The following is a 12470-nucleotide window of genomic DNA, read 5'->3' as shown; positions in this document are numbered from 1 at the left end:
AGACTCGATTACTTACAGACCACCACTGGGCTGTTTCTGAGTGCTGTGTTAAACAACAAAGTAGAATGATTGCTGAATTGTTCAGTTTTATACCAACTTTTGAAAAATGGGAAATGTGTTACCTGTTTGCGGTGTAAAGTTGTCAGTAGTAGAGAACGGGTACGCCGACACCCCTTTTGGTTGATTCTCATGAATATGCAGGAGAACTCATTCAGAGGCGATTGGATGCAGGACGTCACAGGTCAGAAAGGTTAATGAACCCGTGTTTCATCTAAAGCGTTCATGCTATTTTGAATGAAACCTTTCATTCAAGGTAACAACAAAAGCCTAGTCCATGAAAGCCTTGTAATACAGTCGGGCTGTAACCTGATTCAAACAGCGCGCGCTCACAGACAGCCCGACCTACTTTCTCCAGCTTTCTATTCAAGTGGGAGTGAGTAGGGTTTTACGCCGATTTTAGCAATATTTCAACAATATCACGGCAGGGAACACCAGAAATGGGCTTCACACATTGTACCCATGTAGGGAATAGAACCCGGGTCTTCAGCGTGACGAGCTAACGCTTTAACCACTAGGCTACCCCATCGCCCTATTCAAATGAGAGGGTGTATGTTGAAAGTACACCATACCACAATAGAGGCTAGTTGTGTTGCTCTAAGACATTGTGGTCAGTCATTCAAAAAATATACATCTTGAACATAGAGCGATGTTTCTTTAAAACCTATCGTTTCAGGCATAACTCAGATATCTGTGCTATGTTGCGCCAATAGGCCTAAGTAGGGTCCTACAAGACCAAAATTATTTGTACAGTTATAAACCTTCCCTTAGCAACATATCTGTAATAGCATGTGTTCAATGGTTGAAGCAAAAAACGAGTAAAAACTTAACTTTAGTTATGCCTGAAACGACAGGTTTTAAAGAAACATCGCTCTCTGTTCAAAATGGATATGTTTTGGATGACTGACGTATCGGAGTGAACCTATTTTATTAAATCAATCAACACTGAAAACAATTTCTGAGTGAACTCACTCACCTATCATAGTCATATGCTTACCAGAGTGACCAGGCGTCATGAAACCTTAACAACTCCGGATAACCTAATTCACATTTTAACACTTCCCGACCAGTTAATCCTTTACAAAAACAACAGACGACATCAAAGGTACACCGTCTGTCCACGGCCTGCGAATACAAAATTTCAGGTTGTCCACGTTCTGAGAATGAACCCACACATTGTAACCATGTGGGCAATCGAACCCGGGTATTTAGCGTGACGAGCGAACGCTTTAACCACTAAGCTACTCCACCGCCCAAGACCTTCAGTAAAAAGACAGTACGACGATGGGTGATATGTTACACACTGTTCTTCCTTATTTTTATGTTCATTTTGTCTATTTCCGCTGTAGAGGTGTGAATTATCATGTTACTGTCATTTTAGAAGCAATGCCCCAAGGAATAAAGAAAGAATTATCTGTTAATCTTTATTGGCGCATAAGGTTGAAAAATATATCTACAAAACATTTCCGCGCTCAGAAAGTGAGTCTTTTGAAACATTTGTAAAAATATGTAACTATATGTGAGAATAATGACCACAGACCAGGCTAAACTAAAACATATAAAAAATATAAATTATTAATATATATTCTAAAATGAAACTGTCTACGGATAAACCCTAAATGCAGTAGATGCGGTTTATTATCTTCATTTGATATCTTGCAACCCAACAGTCAATGAGACAAATGCAAAACGAAAAGCTTACAAACAACCCCGGTGGAAATTCCCGACACAAATCATACTTCCACCATGGCTTCGGTAAATACTGGATTGTAATTGTTAATAAAAGTCTTTCAGAGGTACATAATCACATTATACCTCTGATTTTCCAACACAGCTATGTATTCTTTTTAAAATCTTAATAACGCGGTTATGGTAGAATGGAGACAAACATACTGTGTTGAAAAACCAGAGGTAAATAACGAAATTATAATAGCTCTAAATTATTTATTTAAAACCTCACGCTAATTTAGAGCCAATAAAATCTCGTTTAATACCTCTGATTTTCCAACACAGTATGTTTATTTCCTAAATATTCAATTGACAAATCTGGAAAAAATAAACCAATGCTTTATGATGTAAGCAACCTTCATGATATAATACGACCCTTATCAATCAAGTAGCCTCTATCCAAAGGTTAGACTAACGCTTAGTCCCTGAATATATATATATATATATATTTACAGTAACAAATAATTCGAAAAAGCCCCAGTTAGTTGTGAGATTCAGGCTGAAAATGAGGAAATCTAGACTTGCTTCATTTAAGGCTTTAGCATTGCAGGGAGGGCTAGGCAGTCAGGAAAATAATGTTGCTCAGGGACTGTGAGACAGACTAACCAAAAGTAGATGTTGATAGTTTTTTCTCAAGATGTAAGCAACCTTCAGGATACAACACGAGCCGTATGGATTACGACGTTTCTAACCAAAAGAAGATGTTGATAGTTTTTTCTCATGATGGCCCATGTTACTGAAGGGTGAAATACATCCAACTATCCGCACAGTTTCTCAGTGGTAAGTACGCCAACCAGACAATTCCAGACAGTTACTTAATAAACTTACAAGCATCTATTCCTGGGTAAACGCATAACCGCACTTACAGTAAATTAGTAAGTGTAAAAAACAGTACCTATTAATCTGACATAATAAAATTTGAATATTTGAAAACATTTTTCTTCAAATATTTTGAGTGTGTTAATATTTAATGGACTGCTTATTGAGAAGAATATTTTTAAATATATCAAAGAAACAGTAATTCTTATTTTGCTAAGCAATGTGAGTGTTCTGTTAAGAAGATACGTTGAGATTCGTTTCATCCCAATTTTGCAAGACATCATTGACACGTAACTCCTTTACACTTTTGTGTCAGTTAAAACAATTATATTCTACAGATTGATGGTTTCCTCTCTCATTAAACCTTTAAGCACATCCCTTGGCTTCTCCCCCTGCAGATTTGACAGACATTGTCGATATGACAACCCTTTCTTGCCTTCTCTACACGTCTTGAGGTGCGGGTCATCATCTTTGTGTTTCAGCCAGGCGATTCTGACGTGAGCTCTTTTCAAATCGTTGCGTAAGTTTTTCAAACATTTGCTGATGTCTTGATTGCTTCCACCATTAAATATGCTTCGAAGACAAGTTAATATGGGCGTCTTCTTTGGATCTCCAACATAAATTATTTTCCCCTTCCACAGGATTGTGAACACGCCACGCTTCTGTTCTGCTGAGGTGTCTCTTAACTTGAGAATACTCGACACCCTCATTCTCAAATAACGTCTTACAACCTTTCTGAAACCAACAAAGGTAAGCTCAGAAATTTGTTAAATCAATTAAAATCAATCTTTATGTCACAACAAACTAAGTAACTTAGGCTCAGTATTATTCGTTACACTGTTATACTGAGTCCAACAAACCCCAGTAGAAGGTCGCGCCAGCTGTCCTTTGAGCGACCTATGACCGTCCAATCAAACGCGAGACGGACGAACGGAATTCACCAATCAGAAAACGGCTACAAATTAGGGTTCAAATTGGCGACGAATATCTGAATTTTACAGGTGGCTCGCTTAGGGTTTTACAAATTTATTTGTATATATAGCATAGCACCCCTGGCACATTTTACAAATTCACAATTTGTGTCCTTCACAGCTTGCCATACTGATCAGCTAGCTGCCAGCAGGTACATCCTGGGCTCTGACGGCTCCTGCAGTCTGTGCACTCAGGTGATATAAATGCTGCCCTTTGCCTGGCACACAACATGCTGGCAGTGGCAGCCCTCACCATGTAGTTTTCCTAATTACAGGTATGCAATTGCAAGTTTGTTTGAATGAATTGTTTATATCAAAACAATATCTCATATTTATAGGCAGGTGTAATCCTGTGTTCTAGTAAATATACTCAACAACAAAAGTTCTTGTGACACATACATTTCTTTTATAAATTTGATCAAGTTTAACCCAAACCATTAAAACACGTCCATAATACGATAACAGAGCAACTTTTAAGTGACTGTTTGAAAACCAGGTGAAATTGACTTTGCACGTGCAATTTCGTGAAAAACGAGTCAGTCTGTGGGTATTTAAACATGAGTTGCGGATAGATCTTTTTCATTGTGGATAAATACACGTTCAATGAGTGTTGCCTGAAAAAACATTGAATTTCGAACCACAAGTAAACTCTTTTGATGTCAAGGCTTTCTGAAAATGAACGGTGGCGGGCACTTGGAATGCTCAAAGCCGGAACCGCGCAACGGGAAGTTGCTCGTCGGTTTAATGGAACACTGTATGGAACTTGTGGTAATAACATCAGCAAATCACTCACGTCAGAGACCGTCCCCGCAGTGGCTGACCAGCACTGGGGGTCTTACCCGGTATTAGACTGTGAACTGTGATTTTAGCATGACAACATTCACATGGCCATCTTACCGTTTACAAACGTGTCTAATCCAAGATAATGGTCAACATTCACAAGTCAGGTGTCTGTTCTGTACATTACATGTATTTGTATTGCATTTGGTTTCAGATTTTTTCTTCTATATCTTTGAATGTGTCACAAGGACTTTTATTGTTGAGTATGGATTCTATAATGGTTCAGTGACCATGAACTGTATTAATTATTTCTATATAATAATCAAGTATGTGTCACAATGATAGTTTTACTTTGCCCTATTAATGTTCTATGCAAGACACATTATGCTGGCAGTGGCAGTCAGGTACATGTAGTTTCCGTGATTACAGGTTTACAAATGGTAAGCTCAGATTGTACCCCAACTGGCAAAATAAAAGATTAAAATACCCAGCGCCTAAGAGACCAATCGCCGGGTTTATGGTGCAGGAGCGGATGCAGGACATATGTTTATATATCGTTTACATTTTGCAATTGTATCATGTTTAATTTTATGTTATGAGAGTTATAAATGATTATTTTTTCATGCACAAAGATGGAAAATGAGAACTTTTTAATCTCTGAGAATACAAAATGTTGATCTTTTCATGGACAATTATAAAATATGAAATATTAATGTTCAAAATGTAACTCAATTTACGCAATAACGCCGCGAAAAAGGTATCGTGATACTTATGAAACTTATATGTATCGTGACATCCCTTGTGTGCAGGTTATGGGGAAATGCTCCTCGAGGGAAAAACAACCCTGGATCACTGTTGATTACGCAGGATAAACTATCAGTTAAGGTAAAACGTTGACAATCAAGATGACAAAATAACACTTTCTAAAAGCTAAAATTTTTACCTAACCTGAAATTGTACCTGGATTACTGTTCGCGATTCATCCCGGTGAGGCGACTCATTTCGCCTGGAGGGACCAGGCTGGGGTGGGACCGTGGTCCAGCCATCTGGTCTTCTGGATGGACCCGGTGTTGGTCTGCCATCTCTCCGTCCCGGAGATCGTGCCTCCTCCTCCCCAGGTTCTGTCTTGATGATGAGTTCCGGTCGAGGTTCCACCCTCTCATGTTGACCTGCCGGACACCCGCAATACGTACAGTTGTGTCTGAGGACAGGCTGGGAATACTGTGGACACTCCTCGGGGCAGTCCTTACACCGACCCCGAACAACCCCGTACTTATCTCTGTTGATGTCCGTGAACACTGCCATGTCTAGGAGTAGAACAAAATGTATACAGTAAGTTCGGCTGTTTGCGAGATCTGGAACGGTAACGGTGAAAAAGAGTTAAAACCCTGTCGCCACCATAAAAGCAAGTCATTACTGAATGTATCGTTGAGGCGCATCAAATAATATTCGGAATTGGGGGGATCTCGGGAGTCAAATGATCAGTCAAACATTTTGTAACTTTCGACACTAAAACGTTTTGGTTGATCTTGAAACTGTTGTTTTGGTGTAAACGAGTTCTGAAAATTAACAGTTATTACATTTTTTATTTCAGTTTTCACCAAACACCAACACGCATGTTTTTGATGTTTAATTGCATATATAATATATTTACATTGATATGCGTGCAGTGCTTGGATGAATAACATCGACAGCGAGACGGCGAGCCTGACCACCCGAGCCTGACCACCCGATCCCGTTAGTCGCCTCTCACGACAAGCATTGGTTACTGAAGACCAATTCTAACCCGCATCTTCACGGGTTGATTAAAATCATGATCCTCGAACACTGCCATAAATTATGAACGTTCCCTAAAAGCAATAAAAAGGAAAAGGAAACAACCCTGACAAGGGCTGGAATAGACAGTATAATGATATTGACCAAGAGCGTTCGTCGGGATGCTCTCGGATGGTATACAACATACGGAAGACAAAAGTCAGCGATAAAGTTGAAGACATGAAGACAGAGACCCCTATGTTTATTATGGTTGGGGAACAAATGGTCCAAATGGTACAAGTTGATGGTGATCACGTGACAGATCGCACACCGGGACCGAGTGGCCAATGCCCCCGACGCGGGGACCCGCTCTGTCACTTTAATAGACGCACAGGCAGTAGCCAGACGGCGATTCTTCATCGTCGACGTAGTCGTTGGTGAGGCGGCGGCCATGGCCGACGCCCCGACTAGCCACACAATCCGTCCGCTTCTGTCGATGATTTGAGTCCGTCTCCTCGCCTCGTCTCCCTGCCTGATCACGTCAGACAGGTTATATAGATGGGGACATTACGCCACATTGTGCAAGGTCACAAGGGTTACGGAAGTTCAAAAGTTCAATTCTAGCCCGTATCTTCACGAGTCGATTAATATCATGATCCTCGATCACTATATACGACATGTATCAACCAACCACAGGCAAACTGTAGCGCAAATCGCGTTGCGCAGCACATAGAAAATGACCTGTCTTACTACACGCGAGCGAAACGAGTGGGAAGACTGGTCATTTTCTCTATGGTGCGCAACCGTATTTTCGATACATTTTATCTGTGAACCTGCTCACGGAGCCTGACCATCCGATCCAATTACAAGGGCGTAGCTACCATAATCGCCCGGGCTTACACATGATTTTTGCTGTGAAAGTTGGGTAAAGCCCACAATACTAGCTAAATATAAAGATTTGCAACCTTTGGACAAATGGCTTGCTACGCGCCTGCATTAGACGTCTCTAACAAAGCTTGCTGAAGAGCAATTCTAACCCGGATATTTTCGGGTATTGATTTGAGGAAACCAAGACCAGAACAGAGTTGCCTCCCCTGTATTCTCGAAGCCAGTGTCGGTGAAGTTCACAGTTTCTATGAAGCTTTTTGTTTTGTTTATAAATTCAGCTTTCACATTTGAACGCAGTTGTTCTAGTGTTTGTTAGGATATCAAGCCTGTCACGTATAGTCTGTGTTACATTAAATAAACATGTCTTACCTGTGAAGGAATCTATTGCTTGGGTGACCTGGTCACCACGCCTACCGCTCCCGACTGTACGACAGGGCCTCTGACCTACATACAGACGTCAGTGTTCTGTTTGTCTACTCTTGCATTCGCGGGAAGCCAACCCTATCAGCCCTCAATCGCCGTAACACACTCGATTATTCTCAGTCAGCGTGCACATTTGTGATCATGGAAATTGGAAAAAAAATTGTATCTGAACACAATTTCTTCGATATGACAACAAGTATTATTTACTTGACTTATGTACAGAATACTAGGATATAATGTTACGGTTTATTAATAAACGGCAGTGGGAGTATTCTCTGATGTATTTTACGTCACACAAAATGATTTAATGTTAGATATATATAAAACTATAGTTTAACTTGTTTTAATTGCATTGTTTGCTGAAATCCTTTAACAAACTAAAGTTATTTTCAACACAAATAAATCAAAAGAGTAATCAGATGTTACATAGAATATGGTCGTTATATTGACTTCAAACAAGAATTTCCAAATAGAATCTCTAGTTCATCTAATATAATATTGAAAGACTAATACTGGCATTTCTATACTTAAAGACAACGTCAAGGAGTTATGCGACCTGAAAACATATTTATTTGCTCCATAGAAGTTATCAAATGTATACAACCGTAACCTAAAGTCCTGTCAAACAATGGCTGCAGTGTTTTCCGTTTTCAGGACACTGCAAATGCAAATAATTTTATTACATATTTATAAGAAGCGTTTAGTAACAAACGTTGGATTATATAGGCATTTATGTTCATTTAAAAGTAAAATCTAATTTTATTACCTACGAGAGCGAAAATAGGGGGGTTCATATTTTTCATACGATGCCGTAGGGCAAATTATTACCCACGTGGTCAACGTATGGGTAGTTGCATACTAATCTCGTACGTCACACGAGTGTCGTATCGCGTTGACCTGTGTCGTAACGACTTGACCTGAGATTTGATTGGATAACCGATGACCTCTCAATTAGAACTACTTGTTCATTCATAACAAACACGTGAATTCATTCATTCTACAACTTAGATGCATTGTGGGAATGTAAACATTGAGAACGTTGCCGTATCGCTGTCTAATTGTGAGTCGAACTGAGACATTATATGCGTCGAAAAACATAGACGCAAAGTTTCCACCAGTGATGATAGCCGAGTGAAGCAACTGCAAACCAAGAAACAGAGTGCTTCGGAGTAGTATAATGTAGGAGGCTGTACGAGGCGATGACAACTGACATGCATCGTGACGTCGCTTACCAAGGGGGCAGACGAGCAAGGCGTAGTGACGTCATTAAACTGTGACGTCAGGCAAAAGTGTACTACAGAACAACATTCTTCCGCAACCTGTTTATGAAACCGGTTTCGGTTTGAAACCATAAAAATAACAAAAATACGCTATTTTGTCAATTTACAGCATGTAAGACGTGGGTAATAAATAAAATACCACACTCGGTCTCATAAAATACGAATTATACAAAACTCGTGACCGAGGTATCTGACCGAGCGAAAGCGAGGTCAGAAACCATAGGAAGGACACTCGTTTAGTATAATTCGTATGTAATGAGACCTCGTGTAGTATTCACTATTTATTACCCACGTGGTCAACGTATGGGTAGTTGCATACTAATCTCGTACGTCACACGAGTGTCGTATCGCGTTGACCTGTGTCGTAACGACTTGACCTGAGATTCTAACGATTTGATTGGATAACCGATGACCTCTCAATTAGGTCACATTCTGACGTAACTATTTTTTCATTCATAACAAACACGTGAATCCATTCATTCTACAACTTAAATGCATTGTGGGAATGTAAACATCGCGAACGTTGCCGTGTCGCTGTTTAATTGTGAGCCGAACTGAGACATTATACCCGTCGAAAAACGTAAACGCAATGTTTCCACAAGTGATGTTAGCCGAATGAAGCAACTGCAAACCAAGAAACGGGGTGCTACGGAGTAGTTTACTGTTGGAGGCTGTACGAGGCGATGACAACTGACACGCATCGTGACGTCGGTTACCAAGGCAGTGACGTCATTACAGTGACGTCATGCAAATGTTGTACTACAATGCAAAACTCTTCCGCAACCTCTGTATGAAACCGGTTTCGGTTTGAAACCAAAATATTAACAAGAATACGCTATTTTGTCAATTTAATGCATGTAAGACGTGGGTAATAAATAAAATACCACACTCGGTCTCATTACATACGAATTATACGAAACTCGTGACCTTCCTATGTTATCTGACCTCGCTTTTGCTCGGTCAGATACCATAGGAAGGACACTCGTTTCGTATAATTCGTATGTAATGAGACCTCGTGTAGTATTCTCTATATATCACTTTGTCATGGTGACGTGACGTCATGAATAATGCTATGACGTCACATTTCTTCTATGACGTTGCGTTCCACATGCGGCGACGGCGGGTAGCCAGCCCGTGTTTGAAAGTAGATTTGGGTTTATTTTCCTCTATTTGACGACTTCGGTAATAAATAGAATATTATATGAGTGCCAATGTCTTACTATGTTTACGACACGAGTGCCTAAATGTTGGTATTTCCCGAGCGACAGCTATCCTCTATGTATGTTACGTTACAGGAAGGACGTATATTCGTCATAGATTTCTTTTTGCACTTACAATCATACGACAACGCAATAGGGTAAATGTGCATGTTGAGGGAGGATGAGTGAACAGTGATAATATAGAGATGTCATGGTTGATGAGGGCATGAGTGAGTGAATTTAGTTGTACGCCGCACTCAGCACTATTCCAGCTATTTGGCGGCGGTAACCATCCCAATGACGTGACGAGGGTTATCTCACATTCAGAGTTACTGACAATACTCAATACAAAATGAAACCATAGGCAAACGATGGTTATAACGAACGCACAGGGACCGCTAAAGTTAGTTCGTGTTAACCGTAGTACGACTTAACCGTAGCTCGTTATATGCATTTCAACTAACATAGACTGTCACAGCATCTGGCGGGGGCCGAAAGGAACAGATCCTAAAGTACTGTCGGAAATAGAAAACAAAATCTGTTTTCTTTTCGCATTTATATCTACAATTTATGTAGTTATATTTGAAAGTGTGAAATATCTGTTAAACTAAGTTCGTCTTAACTACAGGCTCAGTAGCAGGGAGGTAGGTAACGTAGAAAGAGGACTTTACTGAGATGAAATTAGTGCAGAAATTAGTAATGCGGGTTTTTTCGGAGTCTAAAGTGACTTATTTGGAACAAACCATGGCTTTATGCAAATAGTGTGCGATGATATTGCATTACAAAGGACACTTTTTAAATGCCCATTTTGAAATTAAACTTCATTATAAAAGATAGCTGACGTAAAAAATAACGACTTTAATACTGAAACTATTAAAGATGCAGCTACCATGGAGTCTCACTGCCATTATAAAAAGAAACAGGTAGGAAGGGTCTCAAAAGCAAAATCAGGACGGGTGTCGCAGACGGTGGTTGGGGGCGGCCCGGGGAATAGAGATATCAGCTGAGATAAGAAACTGGGGAAGCAAACGGCATGTCATAACAATTTACAAATAATATCCAGTCCTGTCGATCTTCGGGTGGTCATGCCACCTATAATATTTTGAGCCATTCAATACGATGGCTGATTTAAGTTTTTCTATGGGTATCATACTGTTTTACATATCTCAACATAAACTTTATGAAAGAAAGACACGTAAGATGTTAATCAACAGATGAGACATATAAAACACACATGAAAAAGTATAAAATATCTTTGAGATGACCACTTCTTCCTGTAGGCAGCACATGCATTTCATTCTGGAAGGATTGGGCTTGGTGACTAGCTCAACAAGGTAGTCTGGAGCCGTATGATGGTAACACTGGTAGGAAAGACTCAGGACCTTGAATTCTGGCTCTGATTGGTAGTCATTGCAGAGTCTCAAGAACTGGCGTTATGTGGATCCTTGAGGGAACATTGCTGACAAGTCGAGCTGCAGAGTTTTGTTCTTTCTGGAGTTTTGATAGACGTTTTTCCGGAAAGCCTGTAGAAGATGCTATTACAGTTGTCAATCTTTGACAGAACCAGAGATGGCACTAGAGCATGAACCGCCTCCGCGGTGTAGTGGTTAGAGCATCCGCCCGGAGAGCGGAAGGTCGCGGGTTCGATCCCCGACCGCGTCATACCAAAAGACGTTAAAATATGGTACTTGTTGGTCCCTACCTGGCGCTCGGCATTAATGGGTACAAGAAGGACTGGTCGGCTCGGAGTCAGTATAATGTGTCTGAGTGAGGTATTCATGCTTCACTGCGGCATGGTATCTCAGTGGGCTAGCACTATAAAACCAGCTTCAGTCTGGGCTGTAGACTAAGGCTTAGTCTCTGAATATATATAATTTTGATAGTAACAAGCAAGCCCATTTATATTGAAAAGGAGCCCTAGGGAGACCAGAGATTCTAGACTTGCTTTATTTAGGGTTTTAGCACTGCAGAGAGGGCTTGGCAGTAGGGAAATTAGTGTGGTTCAGGTACTGTGAGACAGACTATCTGGGCTAGTACAAGCAGCCGCACAGACACGTACACATACACATACACACGCATGCACGTCGTCATATGAGCGAAATATTCTCAAGCACGACGTTAAACCCAATTTCACCTCTCACCTCACTAGAGCATGAGCTGTCGCTGTAGTAAGAGAGCTTCTGATGGTGCTAATGGAAGTAACAGGTTGTGCAGACTGTGTCAATATGAGCTTTTAAAGAGAGATCACAGTCCACATGAAGTCCAAGATTTTTTACGGCTTTCGAAAATGGAATGACAGTGCTGCAAACTGTGAATGAGTTAGTCATCACTTGATGAAGATTCTTGCCGGCAAACAACGCCTCGGTCTTCGACTCATTCAGTTCAGCAAATGTGTCATCCATGTTTCTACGTCCACTTGTACAGTCGCTCACACATTTGCTCTGCAGTACTGGGATTGCGGGAATCGGACAACTGGGTGTCATCTGCGTAAAAATGGTGGCTCACATCATGTGTACTGATTACATCGCCAAGATCTCTGGCGTAAGGCGTAAGCAACACAGGCCCTAGAA

The 12470-nt window shown here is 40.6% G+C and overlaps 1 protein-coding gene across 1 annotated transcript; it reads right to left on the bottom strand.

The window, feature by feature from the left end:
- Window positions 1-1467: 1467 nt before the first annotated feature.
- LOC124283492 lies at window positions 1468-7445 on the bottom strand. Its single transcript, XM_046719557.1, has 3 exons — window positions 7368-7445; window positions 5316-5662; window positions 1468-3335 (listed from the first exon to the last, which is right to left on the bottom strand). The coding sequence occupies exons 2-3, from the start codon at window positions 5658-5660 to the stop codon at window positions 2937-2939; spliced, it is 744 nt and encodes a 247-aa protein (XP_046575513.1). The 5' UTR covers window positions 5661-5662; window positions 7368-7445; the 3' UTR covers window positions 1468-2936.
- Window positions 7446-12470: the final 5025 nt, after the last annotated feature.

The sequence above is a fragment of the Haliotis rubra genome, unplaced genomic scaffold (assembly GCF_003918875.1).
Source record: "Haliotis rubra isolate DU_JTF1 unplaced genomic scaffold, ASM391887v1 Scf317, whole genome shotgun sequence".
Classification (NCBI taxonomy): domain Eukaryota; kingdom Metazoa; phylum Mollusca; class Gastropoda; order Lepetellida; family Haliotidae; genus Haliotis; species Haliotis rubra.
This window is presented reverse-complemented; position numbering and strand designations above follow the sequence as displayed.

Coding starts and splice junctions, on each gene's coding strand:
- LOC124283492 (XM_046719557.1), bottom strand. CDS start 5,660: ATGGCAGTGTTCACGGACATCAACAGAGATAAGTACGGGGTTGTTCGG. Junction 3,336..5,315: donor AATCGCGAACAGTAATCCAG/GTACAATTTCAG, acceptor GGTTTCAGAAAG/GTTGTAAGACGTTATTTGAG.